This window comes from Sturnus vulgaris, chromosome 26, assembly GCF_052056855.1.
Source record: "Sturnus vulgaris isolate bStuVul1 chromosome 26, bStuVul1.hap1, whole genome shotgun sequence".
NCBI lineage: Eukaryota > Metazoa > Chordata > Aves > Passeriformes > Sturnidae > Sturnus > Sturnus vulgaris.
The window spans coordinates 4,972,005-4,994,556 of record NC_142268.1 but is presented as its reverse complement, the minus strand read 5'-3'; the positions used below and the strand labels follow the sequence as shown (position 1 = coordinate 4,994,556).

Here is a 22,552-nt window from a genome sequence, read left to right as displayed (position 1 = left end):
ACCCTCCTGCAGTGTTCCCTGTATGCTGCCACCCAGCAGCCCCAGAAACAGTCCATCCTGATCCAAACATCCCTTTTATTCCAGTAGCAGTGGCTGTGGCAAAAGGGAAGGAGGTACATGATAGTGCAGGCACTTGGTGATGCAGGGTATAACAGGATTGGGCCCAGCCCAGCCTGGCCACAGGGGCCCTGCCTGAGCTGGCACCTGCACCCAGTTGTGCAGGGCTGTGGGAAGGACAGGCCAGCAGTGCCACTACACATCTGTGGCTGGGCCCCACTCGTAGCCTTCATCCTGGTCCGAGTCATCTCTGGCCCGTGTGAACCTCCTCCTCACCGCCTCGTGTTCGTATTCCCTGGGGGACAGGAGGGTGGTGATGGCTCTGCATGACAGGGACAGTGCCCTTCCGGGACTGTCCCCAGCCCTTCGTAGCTGCCATCCCCACCCCAGATGGGTGTGATCCCATCAGGGTACCTCATGCTGTCATAACGCCTGCCCTGCCGTGACCGTTCGGGCACCTGTGGAAGAAGAGGTGGGAGGGTTCAGGGGCTGTCCCAGAGCGGGACACAGACACACAGCTGGACCCTACAACAGCCAGAGGTGACACCCTGCTTGTGCCATGAGGATGGAACTATGCTCCAGAGCCAGGCACTGTGCCACCCTCTTCTGCCCCACTGGGCTTTTGTACCAGTCTGGGACAACCCACCTGTTCACTCTGGCTGTGGCTTGGGGCCAGCTGTGTTGGCTCGGAGGAGTCCAGGCCATGGCTCGGGGCCAGCTGTGCTGGCTCAGAGGAACGGGCCAGCCCAGGCTGGTCATAGGCATCCTCTGCCTCGCCATCAGTGAAGGCGCCCGCCTCTCCATCCGTGTCGTCGTAGTCACTGTTGGCGTGGCTGTCACATGTCAAGTAGCCCGAGGCCACCGTGCTCGGTGGGTTCAGCAGTTCCAGACTGTCCTCAGGTGCTACATCTGCCTGAGGGGTGGGGATGATGGACACATGGGACCCCAGCCATGGGGAGCCATGTGCAGTCCCATCACCTGCCTGGCTGCAGCCCCAGGAAGCCAAGCCTTGCCACAGAGAGCCTGTGCCCCATACCTGCTCTGCTGTTGTCCAGACAGGCTGGTTTTGCTGTGTCCTTATGATGTCCTGGATCTGCTCGTACCAGGCATTGCCACTTCCACTGAGGCTGATGGTGGCCGTGAAGAGGTGGCTGCAATACTTCTTCATCTTGTTGGCCTGGGCATAGAGGCGCCGGGAACTCTTCCTGGAGTCAGGTGCCAGCCACTGCCGCATGGCCTTGATGCCCTGCCGGCTCTCGGGCTCACAGAACACCACCACTGGGTAGTACTGCACGTAATTGAGGCGCTCCACAGCCGAGGGTGTGATGTCCAGCAAGGCGTGCTTATTCTGGGGCAGGGCACAGCCATCAGCCCTGCTGGGAGCAGGGATGGGGGCCATGGGCTTTCCACAGGCCCCAGCTGGCTCCAAGGACATGGGAAAGGTCTCACCTTTTCTGCAATCTGCCGCACAGAGTCCAGCTTGATGACCTTGGACGATGCCCCATCTCGGGGCACGCTCGCTGCAGGACACAGAGACGGGGCATGAGAGGGGCTGCACCTCCAATAGTCCCAAGCTGGACACGGCCATGCCCAGTCCCAGGGCTGTGTCCCTCAAGGAGAGGAGGGGAGAGGGTGAATGAGCCCAGGAAGGTGTTGGGGCGTCATAGGGAGGGAGGCAAAGAACTCTCACACTGCCTGCTGGATATCATTTTCTCCTCAGTGGGGGGGGGGGGGGGGGGGCACTTACGGGCAATTTCGAATAGCTCGGGCAGCTCCCTGCTCAGCTTCTGCACAGCAATGTCTGCAATGGGGCCCAGGATCACCACTGGCCGCTTGAAGCTGGCTGTGGGAGGACAGAGGTGCTCAGGGTGGCTGGGGGCAAGGGCAGAGCTCCCAGCACCCAAGCACCCAGCCCCACTACTCATCGTGCCCACAGGTCTACAACTTGCTCTTCTCCCCCAGGAGAGGAGGGCCCATGAGCATGCACAGCAGGGCAGCCCCAGGATCAATGTCCCCAAGGTGGGTCAGGGTGTCCTGGTGCTCACCTTCCTTGAGGACCACCCTCTCATATGGCGGATAGCGTCCCTGCTTTGTGAGGGCAGACAGGTCCTCCCGGCTTTTCCGCAGCATCTTCTTGGCTCCCCGCAAGCCCCGCAGCTTCCAAAACTCAGCCCTTGCCCCCGAGGGGTTGGCACCAGAAGTGGCTTTCAGCACTGACTCCAAGCTGGCAATCTGCTCAGCCCTGGGGGAGGAGAGGGCTCAGGGCCTGCAGCCTCTGGGTTTGAGGAGCAGGTCAGAATCTGGCACCCCCGTTTGGTGGCACAGCCAGCTTCTCTCTGTGGTAGACTCCTCTCTCTGGGACTTTGGACAACTTGACCATCAGCTGCCCTACCACCCTGAGAAGAGATTTCAACAGCTCACGTTTCCCACCACTGTCCCACCAGCCCTTGCACTGCCTCTCACTGAGCCCACCATCCATGTTCCCAGCTCACTTGGGAGCCTTCTCTGGCTCTGCTTGCCTCAGGGCTGTTCCTGGCTCCCTCCCTACCTGCTCTGGTTGGGGATGATGCCCTTTTCTTGCTCCTGCAGGTCCCTGCCCATGCGCACAGCCAGCCAGCTCCCCAGCCTGCCCCGGTACATGGTGTCCAGCACGTGGAACACATCCCCACGGACAAAGCTGAGCCCTGATGGTGTATCCTTCTCAAAGTCAAAGTGTGTCCGGATGTAGAATGAGTCACCCACATTGGACGAGATCATCTTCCTGTAAACTGAAGCCCAGAGCAAGAGGGACCATCAGGGAAGGAGGTAGCTGAGGAAGATCCTGGAGAGATTTGGGAAGGCACTAGGCTGGCTGGGAGGCTCCACAGTAGCCCTTGCTGCTAAGGAGGGTATTGGGGACACCTTTTCCTCCCATGGCACTCTCAGGCATGCTGGGGACAGTAGGATCTGACTCCTACTACTGAGCCATGGTGCCAGAAAGACCCTGTGCTCCAGGAAGCCGAGGCACAAACAAGACTGGGGTGGTACAGTCCCCTCCCATCAGCCCTCTGGAAGAGGGGGGAAGGAGGACCACCCTGCAGGGACAGGAAGGGCCATGGCAAGTCCAGTAAGTCTGATGCTTGCCCAGAAGAGAGAGAGGATGGAGAGGCACAAGCCCAGGATGAGCCTGGTCACCACTCACTGTCCTGCTTGCTCTGGATCCACAGAGTGACCTCCTCGCCTGGGGGCAGGGCCATGAGATACTCCACAGCCTCCTCACGGGTCAAGTTCTGGAAATTGGTGTCATTCACCTGCCACAGAAAAGCACTTGGACATGGTCCTGCCAGCAGGACAGAGGGCATGGTCACCAGCAGGGGACCCAGGGACAGCAGTGCCCAGGGCAGAGTGGGAGAGGGAACTGTCACCCTGGAGGTGATACCCTGGGGAGATACCGGACCCAAAAGGGCTGGGGCCAGTCAAGGTGCAGCAGCATATGGAGCATTTTCAGCCTCGGATACCTGCAGGATCTGGTCACCTTCCCGAACGCCCTGGCTGTCAGCTAGGCTCCCCTCCTGCACGCTTGACACGAAGATGCCCACGTCGTTCCCACCTGTCAGCCGCAGCCCCACACTCTTGGCCTTCACAAACCGTACTACCCTGGAGCTGGTGCTGTACCTGCCACAGGGAAGTACAGTCAGCCCAGTGGGGACATACAACAGGGAGGCGCTGATCCTGTCAGCCCAATCCTGTGACATGGCAGCTCTTCATGTCCCCCAGCCATTCCTCCCTGCCTCTTGCAGACATACCCGTCCTTGTGGGCAGCTTGGGCAGCGGGGCTGGTGTGGGGGCTGTGGCCATCCCCCTCCACAGCTTCCAGAAGGTCTGCAGGAAGGAGAGCTGGTCCGGGAACAGGTCCAGGCTCTGCCAGGGCTTTGGGAAGTGGAGATGCACAGGAGCCCAGAGCCCCCTCAGTGCTCCACTCACCTGGGCCGTGAGCATCAGCTGCATTCACCTCAGGCTCCCTGTTCAATCGTCTCCTCTCCCTGGAACAAGGTCAAGCAGGATTTAGGCAGGGCACATGGGCAGCGGATACAGAAGAGCAAGCTGGGAACAGCAGTAGCACCTCCAGGGATATTGTCTTAAGAATGGAGAACCAGCATCCCCAGACAGGTGGAGAACACAGTAGCATCTGCCAGGGAACACAGGGGCTCATGGGGACAGTGTGGGCCTTACAGTGAATTTGTCCTGGCAGCAGCTGGAGATCGTGGGGAGGCCTCTGGAGATGGCGGATGGGACAGCTCAGAGTTGATGTCTGAGATATCTGCAGCCACAGGAGGGGAGATGCATCAGGGCCATGCAGCCCCTGTGCTATGTTTCTGACCCTGGCTCTGCCACAGTGTCTCTCACCGTCCATCCGGGAGCTGTCACTCTGGCTGTCAACGTCAGGGATGTTGACCAGGAACTGCCGGTGGTCACGGAGGATGTGCAGGGTCAGGATCCCCTCTGTCTGCTCAATGAGCTGCTGGGTTTCAGCCAAGGACATGTCCTGGCTGGCTACCCCATTGATCTGGAGAGGCAGAGTGGGAGGCCTTAGGGCACCTGCTCTTGGGAAAGCCACCCCCAGGAACACCCCACTGGGATAGGATGCTCTGACTGCCATCTTCCTGGTCCCTTCCAAGCCCCTCCAGCCCAACTCTAGATCCTGCAGCTTCACCTATTGTGTGTCCCTATTCCTGGCTGCTTCCCAGTGTGACCCCATTCTGTACAGAGGAAACATTAGCATGGTTCATTAACACCCACTTCTACCTTCCTAGGGCTTTGCCTGGAGGCAGGATTACACGGACCCCTCAGACACCTGAAGCTCAGGTTTCTTTTGCCCTGGGCATAGCACTGTCTTTCCATGCCCTGGCCTGGTGCAGCGAGTCAGGCCCCAAGCAGGCCCTGGGGCTGGGATCTCCATGAGTGGTAGCTGCTTTTCCCAACAGATTGTGGGATGTAATCCCTTCTGTTTACCCCAGAGTCACTTTGGCACTAGTTCCCAGCAGCCACAGGTCTCCCTGGACCAGGTGTGCAAACAAAGGGTCTCCCTCCCTTCTATTTCCTCCTCCCCAATAAAGCATCGTTTTATCTGACAAACACCTGTGACTGTCATCCAGTGGGGACACAGACACACAGTGGGGGACCACACACTGTGGAGACAGTGGGGTGGACATGACCCCAGAGTGACAGCTAGACATGCCACCAGCCCTGGCAGCAGGGAGCTGGGCCCTGAGAGCCCCTGCAGGGTCCCTAGGACAGCCAGGGAGGCTGGGGCAGGGAGTGGGCACAGACAGAACTGCCTCCAGCACGGCCGTGGCTGGGTCCTGCAGTGATACCAGCCAGGGACGAGCCCTCCAAAGAGGGGCAGATGAGACCCCCAGTGAGTGCCCTGCACTCCGGGGCCCCCCTACCTTCAGAATGAGGTCTCCCTCTTGCAAGGAGTTGCCCTTGGCCGCCAGCCCGCTCTCCACTATGTGCTTGATGAAGAGCTGACTCCCCAGCTTCAGGCCATACTCTGCACCAAAGAGAGCCACGATGGTAGCAGAATTCAGGTAGATACAAAACCCCCTCAAGGTGCCCCCTTGGCACCAATGCCACAAGCCCCAGCTCCCCTTGGGGTATTGGCAAGCCCCAAAGCTGAGCTCTGTAGCCCCCAGCTACAGGAGGCAGGAGGCTTAGTGCACTCAGCATGGCATGCACTGTCTCTCTGTTGCAGCCAGGCCCTGGCACCCACCCAGCGTTTCCTCCCTAGGGGAAGGCATGACCAAAAATCAGGCAACGCAACCCAGGGACAGCAGGAGCAGGAGGGCCTCACCTTCATTCTGCTTCTGCTTCACCAGGACTGACGTGATGGGCTTCATTGGCACATCCTGGCGCGGCAGCCGCTTAAAACCTGACACCAGGGCCAGCCCGTTGGCGTCCCCGTCCTGGCTAAAGGCATTGGCAGAGCCATGTCGGCCATGGCCCCTCCGATCTGAGCTACTCTGCATCCAGTAGCTGCTGTCCTGGCTTCGCCTCCGGCTCCGGGACGGTTTGTGGTGGCGACGGTCATCATGGTGGTGACCAGAGCTCCTCTCACTGGATGAGTCACCATCATAGCCCTGGCTATGATCCAGGTCATCCCGGGAGCGGTGCAGCCTGTAGTCTTCATCTGAATCATAGTGCCGGGGCACAGCAGGGGACCCAGGGCTGCTCTTGCTCACAGGAAGGTGAATCTTCTTCGGTCTTTTCAGCGTCTGCAGATGCAAAGTGAGCAGGAGAGGATGATGGATACAGCTGTCTCTGCCAGGAGATGTCCCTACAGCAATTCCCAAGCCCCAAACTCTGGGCATGTGTGGACAGGGGATCTGGGATGGAGACAGGCACAGTGTGAGCATGATGCCAGACCCCATTCCACCACAGAGCACACTCACAATGTTGGCGATCTTGCCACAGGTTTTAAGTGTCTGGATGGCGACGGAGGATGGGACGTTCTCCATGGAAAGGCCATTCACCATCACGATGTGATCCTTCCTCCTGGGAGGGAAAATGCAGCTGTGACTCTGTCCCAGGCACAGCTCCCAGCCTCGGGAGCTGGTAGGGTGGTGAGTATACCAAGGGATCCCATTCCAGCCAGGCAGGGGAACAGTGCTGCTGGCCCTGTCCCAGCAGGAGCGATTCTCCATCCCTCCCACCCTTGCTGGCAGCGAGCAGCACTTATAGCCCCGTGTCCCCATGTACTCACTGGAGCTGACCCATTGCTGGTCCCCCAGGCACCACATCTGAAACAAACACTGCTGTGTCCCCGGTTGTCCTGTTGGGACGATCACGGCCTCCAGAGACAGCAAATCCAAAGCCCCGGTGAGGATCCTAAATGGGCATGGGCAGAAGGGGGGTCAGGCAGAGTTGACCCCACAGACCCCATGCCCTCTCACGGTGAGGCCACCCCAGGAAAAACTCACCCTGGTCAGTGTCACTGTGTGCTGCTCCCAGATCACCATCTCCTCCATGGTGGGTTCCCACCAGCACAAGGTGGGGAGAGTGACAGTGGCAGCTGGACAGCCGGGGGGCTCTGACTCGCTCCAGCTCCTCTTTGCAGCTGCTAGCCCCTTCCCCAATCCAACATCAGGCTGCAACAGAGAGGAGCAGCAAAACTGAACCATAAGCACCAGGCTTATGAGGCTGCAGGGTACAAAGCCCCACGGTACCAGGACACTGGCACTGGCAGCTATGTCACACCCCAGCTAACCCTGCATGGCTCCGAACCCAGAGCTGCCTCTGTGCACCATGAAATCACACCCTGGGGATCCATTTCCATCCCCTCAGGCATGTGTCCATAGAAGGGGAGTTTTTACACAGGGCAAGGATAGGACTCATCTCCATGGCTGGGACCACACGGTCCTCGTGGTCTGACTCCGCTCTGTCCCCCTGGAGCCAGCAGGCCTTGGGGTGCTGGTCTGGATGGTGTTTCAGTTCTTGTCCACCCACTCTGGGCTCCAGTGTCTCTGCCAGCTGGTTTGGTAGCACCACTGCCCCAGTTTCACCATTTGGTTTCCCTAGGTTTTCCCCAAATCCAATGTTTTCCACCTAAGGCAGACAAGCCTGACTGACAGAATAATGTCCCTTTGAGGCTGAAACTCCTGGGATGGGCCCAGGGATCTCCACTCCTAAGCTCCTGGCTCCCTGGAGGGAATGTCAGCACGAACCCAGAGAGACATGGGCTCCCATGACGGTGGGAGACAGCAGGAGCAGAGCCTCCCACCAGTTCCCTTGGGGTGGGACAGAGACAGGCCACTTTGACCAGGGCCTCACAGAATCATCAAGGCAAGAAGAGGCCTTCAAGACCATCAAATCCAACTGTCACTCCAACACCACCATAATCACCCCTAAACCATGTCCCCAAGTACCACATCCAGATATCCCTTGAATGCTTCCAAGGATGATGAATCCAGCACCTCCCTGGGCAACTTATTCCCTTGCCTGCCCACTCTTTCAGTGAAAAAAAATTATCTAGTATCTAATCTGAGCCTCCATTGGTGCAACTTGAGGCCATTTCCTTCTGCTCCTTGGCAGAAAAGGCTGATCCGCATCTCACTACAATCTCCTTTTGGGAGCTGTAGAGAGCAGTGAGATCCTCTGAGCACCCTTCTCCAAACTGAACACCCCCAGTTCCCATGGCACCACACAGCCATGGTGTCTGAGGGCTCTGGAGTCACTGTACCCGTGCCGTGCTCATTCCTAACAGCCCCCCACTGCAGCCCAGACACCCTCAGGCCCAGCCAGGAAAGCCCACATTGGTGCCACAGGGAGCTCAAAACCTCCACAAGCTCTTTGGGAATTGGCCACGGGGCAGCTTTGGTGGGACACAGAGACACCTCGTGGGCAATGCTGGGGTGATGCCACATCAGGGATCTAGCAGTGGGCAAGTGAGGCAGCTCAGCCCTGGCACAAGAACATCCCATGGGCAGCCCTGCCTGGAGCAGTGCTGAGGCAGCTGGCTGAGCCCCCAAAATGAGACCAGCCTGAGCCCCTGAACCCAACTCACTGCAGCCCTGGGGAGGCCTGAGGTAATCATTCACCCAACAGGCAGGCTGCAGCCACGGGTGTGGAGGGCAGAGTCCCCTCTGCGTCACCAGCTGCTGAAACCAGCCCAAGTGCCTTCTAGCCACCCAGGGATACGTGGGACCAGGGAGTAGCTGGGGCTGCGCAGGACCCCAGTATGGCAGCACCCACTGTCCTGGCACTGGGAAAACTAATAATAAACAGGAACTCCCAGTGTGGCATTGAGGTAGTTTCAGCTGTGTTACCGGTGTTGCTTGTGCTCCCTGGGCACCTGCAGGTGACATGTGCGAGCTATAGGTCCAAGAGACACCAACGGCAACTATATGAGCAGCCAGATCATCCCCCTCACAAGGGTGGTGACATCTGCTGTGCCAGAGCCACTCCTGATGTCAGCCAACCCAGCCCCTCACTGTCCCCAGCTGGTTCCCACTATGTCCCATCACCGTGGTGCCACAAACTTGTGTTCCACTGCTGCCCATTGCTCTCCCCAGGCAGTGGCTGGGGCAGCATGGGGATGGCAGCAGCTGCAGTGGCACGGGCAGTGTGCCCACAAGCCCTGTCCCCAGTCTCCCCCCAAGATCTGGCGTAGGGCCTGCACCAGCCAAAGGCCGAGGCTGGCAGCAGGAGGAGCCGGCTCAGCCGGTTTCCAACAGAAACCAGCCCGCACCTGGAATGGCCCCGCAGGGAGAGGCAGTATCTGGGCAGAGCTGACCATGGCCCAGCCCGGCACACCCAGCACCGGGCACCGGCAGCACTGGGAGCCCCACACCGCCCCATGCTGCCCCACACATGTACCGTGTCAGCATCTCCCAGGGGTTTTGGGGCGAAACAAAGCCAAGCTGTGCTGGGACAACTTCATCCCCACGGCTAGATCCCCAGTTCGGGGCTGTGCCTGGTCCCGGGTGACACCACCAAAAATGCTCGCCATGGGGACAGCAACAAGTCGGGGGGTCATTTAGCGGAAAGTGACACACACTGCCCACCCCAGCCGTGCACACAGCCAACCCCACCACCCATAATGTTTCCCAACCTCCCTCCCTCCTCATCCTGAGAACCTCAAAGCCTTACTGGGATCAGTGAGGTCCCTGCTTTCAGCAAGTGCTTCAAAACCACTCGTCCCTTGTCCGGGACCTGAAGCAGCACTGAAGTCCCGGATCCCCCCAGAGGCTGCTCTATCCCAACCCCACCCCCACACAAAGAGCGATGAGCTGATCCCGACCCCCTGCTCTGGGAAAAGGTGTCTGGAAGGGCTGCTCCGGACCGAGTGTAAATCAGCAGCAGAGAGGCACGTCCTCCAGTCCTGGGGCGTGGAGCTCTGATCCTCCGGGGTATGTCCCTGGTATGGGACAGAACTCCAGAAGGGTCACTAGGTCCTGGAGCCACCCAGAGAGGGATAAAGCATAGCCGGTTCCCCAGGTGAAAGCACGGCTGAAAGCCAGAAAGCACAGCCGATAGATCCCGGGGGACAGAATTAGGCACTCACCGAGCCTGGGATCCGACCAGGAAGGAGCCGAGCTCCCTGGCTGGTGGCAGTGGTGTCACTCCAGGGTGCCTTGCGTAACCCTTTGTGGCCCAGACTCTGCCTGCAGCGGGGAAAGAGCAGGAAGGGGGTTCCGGGGCAGCATCTCGGGCTTTGCAGGTCTCCCGAGGGGGCTGTCTCTGGTGTCCTCCACCGTGATGGAGGATGTCCTCCACCCGCACTCATCGCCCTCCCAGCTGCACCACGACAGTTCATAGGATGCTGGTAGTGGCGGTGCCTGTAGATAGGGGGTCCTCCCCCCAATCCTTGCCCTGTCCAGAGAAGCGATGGGACTCTGTCCCAGACTCCCAAACCCTCTCAGCGTAACCCACTGTCCCATGAGGAGACAGACACGGGAGCCAGCCTGGGGATCTCTGTCCTGGGAGGTGTGGGGGAAGCTGGTGATGGCTGCTGCTCCCTCTCCTCCCCTTCCCGTGCCCCTGTCCGCACCTGAGGGCCAGGCCCCTGTCATCCCTCGTCCCGCGGGGCGGCTTTCCGGCGGTAACAGCGATCAGGTCCACGCCGCGGGTCTCCACCTCCCGCCGGGGCCGGTACCGCTCGCAGCCCAGCGCCGAGGCGGCGTGGGGGGACCAGTTTCTGCGGAAGCCCCCGGCCCGCAGCCGCCACCCTGGAGCCGGCACCATGCCGCCGCCCGCCCCTCCGCTCGCTCCTCGGCACCGGCTGCTCCCAGCCGAGCTCCGCGGGGAGCGTGGAGCAGCTCCTGCCCCTCCCCAGGACCAGCCGCAGTCGGGAGCCCCTCTGGCGGGGGCCGGCGCCGCCGAGCAGCCTCATTAGTGCCGGTGGCTCCAGCGTTGCCTCCTAGTCCCAGCTACCCATCCGGGACACGCGTGGCCCCGGGGCTCCGAGAACCGGCGGGGCCGGCCCGGGCTGACCTGCGCCCCGGGGCTGACCCGGGCCGGGCGGCGCCACTAGATGGTGCCGCGGGGCCGGGAGGAACTGGGCCCCAGCCCGGGCTGGGAACCGGCGGCGCTGAACGGCGCCGGGGCCGAGCCGGGAGAAGGGAGCGTGTCCGGGTCCCGGTGCACGGCAGGCCCGGTCCAGCCCGGCGGATTGTGCGGCTACCGGGAGCTCTCGGAGACGGGAAGGGGGGGCGAGTAGGCGACGCCCGGGACCGGGAAGGCTCCTGGAGGGCCCCGGTGCAGCGGGAGCAGCGCGCTGGGAACCGAGCCGCGACGGGACGAGGGGCGCCGGTTCCGCCGTGCAGGGCCAGTCACGCTCCCGCCGGAGCCCCGCCCCTCCGCCTGAACCACGCCCCTGCTGTCATCGGCACCTACAGGCCCCGCCCCCACTGCCATGGCGACCGACAGACTCCCCACCCCCGGGAGCCCCGCCTCCACTGCTATAGCAACTGGCTGACAGGCCCCGCCCCCACCGGAGCCCCTCCCCGGTGCCAGGGCGACCGCAGGTCCCGCCCCTCGGCCCTGTGGTGTTTCCCCCTCCACTGGAGGTGCCGCGGCCGTGGCACCGTGAGGGACCGGCGGGAGTTGCTGCGGCCTTCCTTATCCCTCGGCCCCCCCGTCGAATCCCACAGCCCGCCGCTTATCGAGATAGTCCTCAGCCGCATCGCAATTCACTCCGGCGGAAAAGCCCCGCTGTGCTTCCGCCACTGTTCGGGGCGTGTCTGGCCGCGGCGCCACCCGCGTTCTATGGTCCGCAGCGCTCCCAGGGTCCCCCGCGCCGCGGCCGGTACCCGGGAGGAGCGCGGCGGCGGGCGCTGGCCTGTCCGGGGCCTTTCTTGCCCCGGGGCTGCGCCTGCCCGCGGCCGCCATGGAGCTGGAGGTGCCTGAGGAGGCGGAGGGCTCGGCCTCGGCGGGTGCCGGTGCCATCACTCCGGAGGCCGGCGTAGGGGGATCGGACGCGTCAGGAGGTAACGCGCCGCGAGCACGGGGGACCGCCCCTGACTGTCCCCCACCCGGCCGGGCCCCGGCGTGTCTCCGTGTCTCGCCGGCTCGCAGTGGTTCAGCCCAGCCGTAACCTGGGCCGGGTCCCCCCGCGGGGCGATCGGAGTGGTTCGGTCCAGCGCGCCCCCTCCCTGGAGTGCGCCCCCCCCAGACACCGCGTGGTCCCGTCCAACTGCTGCTTCCCTTCTCCCCCAGCCCCGGGGTGGTTCCGCCCCTGTGACGGGATCCTGGGACACCGGGATGGGGCTCCCTCGTCTCTCCCCTAGGGAGTCTCGGAGCTGCGAGGGGCAGAGGCGACGCCCGGACCACCGTGCGGGCCATAGGCCGCCCACCTCCGGCACTACTCCCAGCCCCGGAACCGACCCCGGCTGGGCCTGGAAGGCTGTGGCCGGGCTGTCCTGCCCCGTCCCTTCTCGGGGGTCGCTCTCCGGAGATCACAGAGTCGGGGTGGAGGGGTTGCTCGAGGGGCCGGGCAGACCCTGGCAGCGCGGGCGGGAGGCTTTGCCACCGGCCGGGGTCCCTCCCGCCGGAGGGGGCCCGTTTGTCAGGGCCCAGAGCGAGCCCGAGCCCGGCAGCGGCATTAGCAGAAGGTTTGGGGTTCCTGAGTGGCAGGATGGATCCATGGAGCTGTGCCTGTGCACCTGCCCCCGCCTCCGCTGCTGCCTAATTATTTCTAGTTCATTAACAGCCTCAAGATTGCTGGCTGAGCTGTGCTCGTGATATTCGGCCCCGCTGCTGCTGGCCTGCCAGAGTCCGGGGTGCTCCGAGGGTTTGGCTGTGTGATGACAGCGATCTCCGTGTAGTCAGGCCTTTAAATGAGCATCATTAGATCTCCTGAGAACCAGCTAATTACAGTGGAAGCTGTGCTCGTTTCGCAGATGTCATCTGCTGCGCCGGGGGTGTGGGTGTCGTGTGTAACTTTGGGTAAGGTGCCGAGGTTTGGGCTGAGGGGAGCCGTCCCCACCTGTCCTGCTGCAGTTCCTCGGTGCTGCAAAGAAATGCAGGGGCTGCATCCTGCAGCCTGTCTTCCCAAGGCTGCTTGCTGTGCTCCCACACACCCTTGAACCTCTTTTTGGGAGTGTTCTCCCAGCACGGGTAGGGGTGGCAGGTGATGCCAAGGGAGTGAGAGAGAGCCTCTTGCTGATCAGAGTCACAGAACAGTTTGGTCTGGAAGGGACCTCAAAGCCCATCTTGTTCCACCCTTGTGCTATGGGGAAGGACACCAATGAACAATTAAAATACTGTTTATCCTTCTGATTTCTCTGTCACATATCTGGTTTTTGAGGAGGACAGACGGTTGTCACTCAGAACTAGGCGAATTGTCTATGGAGACTGTTGCTCAGGGAGGGTTTAAGCAGGGAGCGTGTATTCTTCCTGTTCCGTGAGCAAGTAAATCTGAATTTATGAACCTTAGGCTGTCTTACCTTATGCTGATAGTAAAAAAGACGAAACGTAGCCAGTAATCCCACCGATGCTTTGATTTCTCAAGTCAAGTTGCTTACTCCTCACTTGGGTAGCGTCCAAATTGTGTCACTTGGCCTCAGCTGCTCTTGCAGCTGGAGCTCCTGGGGGCTGGGGACAATGTGCACAACAGCAAATGAGTTTTTGCTGGAGAAGAGTAAATGCTGGGGGATGGAGGTGGCCTTTGATGGGCTGTGGGATGGCATGGCTGCACCTGCACAGGGTAGGCTGTGCTGCAGTTCTGGGTTTGTGACTGTGCTCCGTGGTCTGATCTGGGTGACAAATCTCCATGATTCTGGTGCCTTTGCTGCTGTGTGGAGGTGTTGAAGTGCCCATGACCCACCTACACGGGTGCCCTGTGTTGCTCCCCTTATGCTCATGGCTCTGCACGTGCTGTTGATGAAGGATCACCAGCATGGCTGAAACCTGCTGCCTGGCTCATGGCTGGAGAGGAGGCATCTGGATGCTGTGCTCCGCCTGAACAACATGGCAGGGTTAATCCAGACTGTGGGTCAGACCAGCACAAACCCTCCCCAAGCCCTCAGCAATTATAGAAAAATTTCCAGTTAATCTGATACAGGAGTAAAACTGCATGGAGAAGGGCTGGAAGTTGGGAAGGCCTTGGCAGTAGGTTGACTTAAGGTACAGAGTGTTCTAAAGGGAGCTTTTGGAAATCTCATGCTTCGAGGGAGAAAATCTTTCTTATTGCCAGCAGCAGGGCTCATTCATGAACACATAGGCCCAAATCGTCCCTTCCTGAGACCTTGGCTTTGAAGTTTTAAAAAGTTTTGTGACCAACTAGTTGAAAGGGAGTGTCAAAATCTAATGGGTGCAGATGCTGGCTGTGCCTTCTCCCTGAATCTGTACCCTCACACCCTGGGGAGGGACTGCAGAGAGTGTAAGGGACTGCTTCAGGGTTCTGGTGAGCTGTGGGCAGAAGCAGAGGTCGTGTGGAGAGGTATGGTGGGGTGACAGGTAAGTACTGGGCTTATTTTTGTTTAGGCTGGGGTACCCTGATCCGAGGGATGGTTAGGTAAGCAAATAGTCCATCACCATTCCTCCAGCCAGGCGCAGTCTGGAGACACAGGGTCTGGAAACCTTTTATTCAAGAGTGGTTGAGTTATTGGAGAGCTGCTACTACAAAAGAGCTAGCACTGTTCAAGTGTTGGACAGCAGAACTGGCCTCCACCATCTCCTTTCTAAAGTGGGAATTATCAGTCTAATAGGGAAGTAGAGTTGACATTGGATTTATTTCCTTTAGTCAGGTCTCCTATTACACAGGTTGCAGTCTGCCCATCACTTATGGTCCAGAGCTGGAGCAGAAGCCTCCAATGTGTTCTTCAAGATTGGATTCGAATGCTTTTAAGGAGCTGATGTGATATAACAAGGATTTAAACTCATGTTGGACAGCTGTCTTGCTGTACCTCTGGCTGAAGGAGCAAAATGAAGATCCCAGCCCTAGCCAGGTGTGCTGCGTGCTGGTGGCACTTGTTTGGCTGTCTCCAAAAAGCACTGGGAGAGTGTGTATTGCGACAGCCCAGGAGCAATATTGCAGCTCTTCCCTCTTAGCAGTGATAACTTTGAAGTGACTTTTGAAGGGTTGCTGGAAGCAATTTTTTCAGCGAGCAGATTAGAGATAAGAGAAGAATTCCACCCTGTGGGGCATAAGCAGTTCAATTCATACCAACTCGATGGAGAGGGGAAATTGAAGAGAGCTTATCAGCTTGAGGAAAAATCAAATGTAAACATCATCCCCAGCATGATTATGGTTCACAGCTTAGTTGGATGTCACATGCCTCTGTGGCGTGAAATGGTGCTGGCGAGGATGATTACAGAGGGAGTCAGCCAGGCAGGAACAGGCAGAAAAACACCCCGCGCCTTGAACTCTTAGAGACCCTGCAGTTACTTCACAGTCAATAAGTCACAGCTCAGCTGCAGGGAAGGAGGAAGGCAATGAAAAGAGAATTCAAGCTGCTCTGGCAAATTAATTGTTCTTTAAGATACGAATTGGCTGGAAGCAGGCAGGGGAGCTGGGATGGATGGGAGCTGGGAAGGGCAGTGTGTACAACAGGCAGGTGTGGGCACTGCCCAAAGGATGCTGAGCCTGCCTGTGTCGGTGTCAGGGCAGGTTGGAGAACAAGTCCCTGAGAACACACAGGGTGGGGAACGACTAGTCTCATTTTCATTAACCAGCATTTGGCATTGACCTGTGTATAATAGCCCATTCCACCACTGCTGGGGCCAAGGCTGGCAGAGCTGCCACTGCCTCGTCCCACTTGGGAGGCACATGGGCCTCTCTGGACAAGCTCCTCAGGGAATGACCTAAGTGGATTCAGTATGAACAGTGTATAATTTGGGAACTATTATTGAAGTGATTCATTGACATGACCATTATGGGCTCTTGCCAGATGCACAATCTTAATAAATATGGTTTTCCCATATAAGGTGGTTATAGCCTGAAAAGTAGCAGTGGGAATTCCAGCACTTTCTTCCTTCATGTACACATCTTTCAGTAAGCACCAGTTGACTCCAGAAATAGTCCTGCCATGGCTGTATGATACCCTGACAGACTTGAGAGCTCTTCTCATCACTTGCTGCTTCAGTTTTGTCAATGTTTGATTATTCCCATCCATCCCGTTGGGCTTCTAAGTATATTCCCATGTACCACAATTAATTTGTGGAGGCCTGACAGGTTCCTCGCTCCTGACATGGATGCAGTACTGTACGCTTGCTGGGACCTGCTGATATGAGATCTGTTCATCTGTGCATGTGGGAGCCGTAGGTGTTATGTGGGGGTCATTAACTTGTGACTCAAAAAGCAGAAATCACTGCATCTTTTGCACTGCACTGGGAGATGTCAGAAACAGAGTGGGAGGGGGAAATATTTGCTAATCCCAGTGCAAGGAGGGTTGGCTTTGTTTAGGTGGAAGTGAAGGCTCAATGCTCCCATCCCCAGCATGGGGAGGGAACTGCTGGCCATGTCCCTGGCAGAACATACTCCTTCTGGCATCCTGACTGCGGGAAAGTGGGAGCCAAAGCACGTCCTGCCTTCCCCAGGTGGTCTGATCCCATGGGTGCACTCTCACGGATCTCCACTGGGTCCCAGGGAAGACAGTGGGGGCAGCAGGTATTGGAGCAGGCTGCCAGTTTTGGGACACACTTTCTGATTTAACACAGAGGCCTTTGCACCTCCTTTTCTCCAAGATGCTTATGCTGGGAGAGAAGTGACTCGGAATCTTGGAATCATAGAATGAAAGAATGGTTTTGGTGGGAAGGGACCATCTCATTCCAACCCTGTAATATGGGCAGGGACACTTTCCATTAGACCAGGGTGCTCCAAGCCCCATCCAGATGGGCCTTGAAACTCATAAATAGCTGCAGTACAGCAGGTGCCAAGGTGGGGTGGGGTATTTCTTTTCCTATTAAGTCTTTCCAAGTCTCTAACCAAGATCTCTGATAGCTCCCTTTGATTTGTTTAGTAACCCAGTGACAGTGTTGCTGTCCTTCACCCATCTCCCAGGCCTACAAGCTGGGTCATCCCATGAATGTGCCCAACAACAAAACTTTTTAGTCACATCAGGCTGATTGTCTGTTCATGTCTGTGGGACCAGACAGAAGCATTGTGCAAACTAGGTGCAAAGCCCTAGTTCTTTGGTGTGTAAGTACTTACTGTAAGTACTTACTGCAAGTATTTACTGTTAGATAGATAAACGCACTTCTGTGATATTTCACAATTTCTAAATCTGTGGTGAGTGCAAGAACTCATAGTAGAAGAGTGCTGCTGTGTTCTGTAGGCCTTTGGCAAAGCAGAATTCCTGGCCAAGCATGGTCTGGATGTTTGCTGCTGGCTGGGGGTGCCTGCGCAGCCACTTGTGTTTTCCTCTAATTCTGGGATAAGGACACACGCCATGCTGAGCCCCTGCTGCCGGCTGTTCTGCCACGGGAATGCACTCACAGACAGGAAAAGACAAGAGCACAGCAGAGAGGGAAATTAAGGCACTGCAGAGGCCTGAAAGCCAAAGACTGTTCAATGCTGAAATGAGGCAAAAGCACAAGGAGGAAGAGGGTCACGTAAAGAACCAAACTTGTGGGCTTGGTCTTGATTCCCATCAGCACAAACCTCAACAGAGCCCAGCGTGGCTTACCTGCCTGCCTGGGGAGCATGTGCCAAAGGGAAAGCAGCTGCTGGCTCTCCCAGGTTCTCCACCTCCTCTGGGAAGAACTCACAGACTCAGTCTGTGGACAGGAGCCTGGCTTCTCCAAGAGCCCTGCACAAGTCTGTGATCATATGGTGATGTTGGGGCTTTTCTTTCCTAGGTAGGTCTTTGAAATACTCAGTTCCTAAGCAGCCTGGCACTTGTTTGTTTGACTTCTTCAGTGATGCCAATAGCTGGGTTAACCTCCAGACTTTCTGGAAACCATTTTTTGTAATTAAAAAGTTAAAAGTGATTAGAGCAGCTTTTCTGTTACTTTGTCTCCTCACCCACATATTTAGCAGAACATATCAACCCCTAATTAAGTGTCATCGTCTTCCATGGTGTGTTCTTGTGGCTTCCCCAGCTTACATGTGGGTTTTGGCACTGGCTTGTGGTGAATTACCAGGCTGAGTCAGAGGACATGCTGTGGTGGGGAGGAAATCTGAAGCTGGCACTGTGCTGGATTGTCCCAGTGTTCCCAGCCCTACCCATGCAGCTGGTCATCACAAAACATGTCATGGTAAGACATGTTTCTGTCTCACAGCTCTGGGGAGAGGCTGCGAGTCCCTCTGCTTCTCTTCCAGCTTTCTTTGAAAGATGCAAACTTTCAGCTACAGCAAGCCTACTGCTCTTTCCTAATTTTATTGAAAAAAATACAAATATGTACAGCTAGGGAGTCAGTGTGTGATGTGAAGGGTTCTTTTAAATATTTATTGTAACACAGAAGCAGGCTGGAATAATCCATATGTGCAGAAGAGCTGTGTTCTTTTGTAGCATGGAGCTGGCATGTTCTTACCAGTTGCACCTCTGGCAGATGCCTATGAGAAGTGCTGTCCCTCTGGATAACTGCTCGACTTTGGATCTGGAGTTGCAGGAAACAAACTTTGCTGTGTCCAACTACTGCCTGTGCAGTTTGTATTCAGTGTGAGGAGTGTAAATGTTTTGCAGACTCATCAAGGGGGCCAGTCCTCATCTCCTTTGTAGTCAGCAGAATCTGCATGCTCTCTTCACAGAAATTGCTATTAGAGAGGGTGGGGAAGACTTCCTGGGAGAAAAGAGAAGTTATAAACCAGCTGTTTGCCTTCATCCTTGAAGACCTGCTTGTTGCATGGGAAGTGTTTGAGAGGCAAGGGCCCACATTCCAGGAGCACAACTGTAGCTGCTCCTGCTGCCCAAGGCACTCCTTGATCCAGGAAAGGGAACCAGGTCATGGCCCGAGGTTTGTCACAAGACCAGCCTGGGCAGATCCACGTCCATGACTGAAAGGGCCTGGAGATTAGCTGAGCATGGGAACAGCACAGGGCAGCAGCTCCTGTCTTTGTTCTGGGTGAAACAGCTCAGTCTCCTGAACTGGGAGGAATTAATGGATTACAAGATGAGGGCAGCTTTGCCTTGTTTGTGGTCATTAAAACTCAGCAGCTCTGCTGGGACAGTGCCACTGGCGCCATGGATGGTGGGGAGCTCAGTCGCACTGGTCAGACCCCACAGAGCTCAAACGCTGCTTTTTGCTTTACTGCATAATGTTCCACCTCTCCCAGCCAGAGGAATGAGGTTTGGTTCAGCTTCTGCTATGTGCTCTGGCTGCCACTGTTCAAGCTTTCCTGCTTCTGCTCTCCTGTGGGAGCTTTTGCATGGGTCTTGGTGGCTCCTGCAAAATAAATTTTCGTGCTCTGAGGGCCTGTTTAGGCACAGCAGCTGTTAACTCTTGATTTACACTCAATAATGCTTTTTCAGACAAAGCTCTGTCAAACTGCTGACTCTTCACATTCAAGCTGTCTGCGTTCCTGTACCATGGTAGACACCTCCTAATTTCTTTTCCAGGAGATCTGGTAGCACTTTGACCTCAGCCATCTCCTGGAGGAAATGCAGCTCACCAGAGGAAGGGAGTGCTGGGCTGGGAGCCAGTCGGGTCTCTCTGCTCCTTCACTGAATTTAGTAAATCAGAGTAATTCCCCAGCTGTTTCGTGTTTTTTTCCAGGAGAAGAGTTCTGCTGCTTTTGGGGCCAGGGACCTGAGTTCACAGTCATTTAGCAGGGCTGGTGTTGTAAGCCTGTCCTTACTGTGACCCGAACTTTGGGCACATCAGGATGCTGCCCTTCAAAATGGATGTCTTGGATGTGTCAGACTGTGCTGGTGACCATGTTGTGCTTCTGCAAGAGTAGAATTAGTCAAGATTGTTTTGCCTGCTCATTTGCTGCCTGACAAGATGTTGTTTAAATTGCTAGTTAGGCTTTTCTTTCCCTCTGAGTTTGCTGTTCTCAGTTGCTGCTTTATATTCTGTCACCCCAAGTAAGTGAAGGTCCAGATTTCCAGTGGCTGAGACAACCACTGAGACCGGTGAAGTGCAGCCTAGTGGAGTTGAGGACTGAAACAGAAACATCTGTCATCTCCATTGAAAGAGAATTGTTTGCAAAATCAGTCTCTTGGGAGTTCAAGCTTCATGCCCAAATTTGCTTTCTGCCTCCCTGGTTAAGGTTGGGTTCACCCCACCTGCGCATTCCACCTGGGCAGAGGGGTCTTGCCAACCCTATGTGGGACAGGAAGGCCAGGGAGGAATGAGGTACGTAGAATAAAAGCAATTCTCCTCTATATTTAAAGCAGGAGTAATGTAGGTCACCTTAATCTTCTCTCCCTCCTCCCTTTCCTGTGGGATGGGAGAACATCCCGGCCACGTGTGCTGCAGGGTGATGATGAGGGGGGACCACCTTCGTCTTGCTGCTGTTGACCTGTGGAGCATCCTGTGATCTTGGGAGGCTTCTCTACCTGTTTATTACCTACCAAAAACATCAGATATAGCTCTCCAACAGAGTATGGCAGAACTGTCTTGTTTCTGTGCCTGACATAAATGACTTCAAGGTGACTTAATTCAATTATTTCAGTTATTTTTTGGGGTGGAATTCCTGATTTGTGGATGGAACCGTGATTCTGTTTTAAGGGCAAGTTAACAGCATCCTCTTGAGCTCTAGGAATTTACCTGTTTTTTTCACCAGTTATAGTTGGGCAGAAGTACAGTCACATCACTGCTTCAGATGCTGTTCAGTGCTGGTCCTGTCAGCCCTCCAGCGATGGAGTTGGCTCAGAACGGCTGTGTATGGATTTTTATCTCATTCAAGGTTGTCTGAGCTCAGGTAATTCAGGCCACTTGGCACCAATTCGAGCAATTTGAGTGGGAGCAATTTCGGTTGGTGTATTGATACAAAGGGTTCAGAGCATTTGAGTATTTTTATGTAATTGTCAAGTTTTGAGGGATTTCATGAAGTCCTTTCATAGCACAAGACTCATCTCCTAAGTCCTGTGAGGCTCTCAGCAGACTGCAGTGCTGGAAACCAGTCATAGAATCTCCTGGGTTGGAGGGGACCCACAAGGATCATTGAGGACAGCTCGTGGTCCTGCACAGGAGGACTCCAAGAATCCCACCAAGTGCCTGAGAGCATTGTCCAAACACTTGTGGACTCTGGCAGAGCTCAGGTGACCTCAGCCACCAACAGTGGCATATCCTGCTTTGTCAACACAGTTGATAAAATCTTGGGAGTCACAACAGCTGAGATGGAACATGGCTGGTTTCTGCCTTTGCAGCCTGCTCAGTTTTGTTACCACTTTGTCCACAATGGGTCCCACAGAGGGGACAGCCCAACTTAAGTCAGTTGTCATTTCTGGTGTCCACTGATTTTACCTAAGGTCCTGAAAAGGGGGGATTTAAGAAAAATCTTCAGGCTTGGCATAAGGCCTAGAAACACACATGTGCATTGTACAAAGTAAAGTGAAGGTGATGAGCTGGAGCCTGCCACGGCCACTGATTGGGTCTTCCCTTAGGATGTGCAGCTCTCTTCCAGTGTAGGGCTGCAAACTGGAGCTCACCAGGGCTTTGTGACACTGATGGCATTTTCCCCGTGGGTTAATGGGGGGAGAGGGAAGGGTTCTCTGCAAGGCAAAAGTGATGGACTTTGTTAACTGCTCTAAAAAATCAGGGAGGATCTGCCCATCTTTGTGCTGCCTTGTCATTTTTGGCACATTCTGTGACCTGGGCTAAGACACAAGGAAATATTGTCAAAGCCTCTGCTTTGAGTAGGATGCAGCAGCTGAGGACAAAGATGCTGTGGTAGTTTTTCTTTCTGTAGTTTCTCTGCTCTCTGCACATCTGGACCAGATGGACCAGACTTAGTGGATTTTTCAGTATTTCAGTAAAATTGTCCATTACTACATTTTTCAAATGAAGGGAGCTGACTAAAATCCTCCTCTAGCTGAGTGCTCCTTCTCTGAATGTACTAATGGCACTTCAGCAGTCACAGTCGCTCCACTTGAATGCTGATGTGGAACTTGGTTGTCTCTCTGTGTTCTTGATTCCGCAGTTTCTGTCAGTGTAGCTGGTTATGCATCCCTGTGCCAGCATGAAGGGGTGGTGTGCTCAGTCCCACATGCAGCCAAGGGCAGATGTAATACCTGAAACCATTTGTCTTCTCTTTAAATGTCACTTTTAACTGGGCGTCATCTGCAAAATGACAGTTTTCCTCCTCTCTGTACGTGTTGGGTGCCGCTCTCTCCATCTGGCTGGCTGTGTGTTGACGGGGGCAGTGTACAAAATGCAGAGCATTTGCTGGCAGAAATGCAAACTGTAGAGATAAAAAATAGTCCCTGACTTCAAAGCTGGAATAGAGAGAGCAGAAAATGAAGCTGAAATCTCAAAGCTGTGCTTGTCACTGTTAATGACATGCTCAGTTACAGACACTTGGTGAGGTAGAATTCAGAAATAAGGCCTTGGGTTTCACTCTTGCCGAACAGGTGGAGATTATTTGAGGGTTTAAATAGCACATATTATGGGGTGGTTTTTGTGGTTGGTA

General features: G+C 56.1%; 2 protein-coding genes across 8 annotated transcripts in view; one reads left to right on the top strand and one right to left on the bottom strand.

The window, feature by feature from the left end:
* Positions 1-55: 55 nt before the first annotated feature.
* On the bottom strand, positions 56-10,794 carry TJP3 (tight junction protein 3). Of its 4 annotated transcripts, XM_014884377.2 has the most exons (21): positions 10,586-10,794; positions 10,100-10,199; positions 7,017-7,184; positions 6,800-6,924; positions 6,489-6,591; positions 5,891-6,311; positions 5,487-5,590; positions 4,444-4,603; positions 4,270-4,357; positions 4,021-4,079; positions 3,843-3,918; positions 3,555-3,711; positions 3,239-3,347; positions 2,606-2,825; positions 2,103-2,299; positions 1,805-1,900; positions 1,507-1,577; positions 1,094-1,405; positions 704-970; positions 472-515; positions 56-352 (listed from the first exon to the last, which is right to left on the bottom strand). In XM_014884377.2, the coding sequence occupies exons 1-21, from the start codon at positions 10,777-10,779 to the stop codon at positions 253-255; spliced, it is 3,171 nt and encodes a 1,056-aa protein (XP_014739863.2). In that variant the 5' UTR covers positions 10,780-10,794; the 3' UTR covers positions 56-252. The 4 variants fall into 4 exon arrangements, with proteins under 4 accessions (XP_014739863.2, XP_088035347.1, XP_088035348.1 ...); XM_088179221.1 differs by having other exon boundaries at positions 3,843-4,079; XM_088179222.1 differs by having other exon boundaries at positions 56-515.
* A 787-nt stretch (positions 10,795-11,581) lies between these two features.
* Positions 11,582-22,552, top strand: part of PIP5K1C (phosphatidylinositol-4-phosphate 5-kinase type 1 gamma) — a 47,936-nt gene continuing 36,965 nt past the window's right edge. For all 4 annotated transcript variants that reach the window (XM_014884379.2, XM_088179188.1, XM_088179186.1 and 1 more), the window contains exon 1: positions 11,582-12,023. In XM_014884379.2, coding sequence (XP_014739865.1) covers positions 11,924-12,023 — 100 coding nt within the window. In that variant the 5' untranslated portion in view covers positions 11,582-11,923. The remainder of the gene's footprint in view (positions 12,024-22,552) is intronic.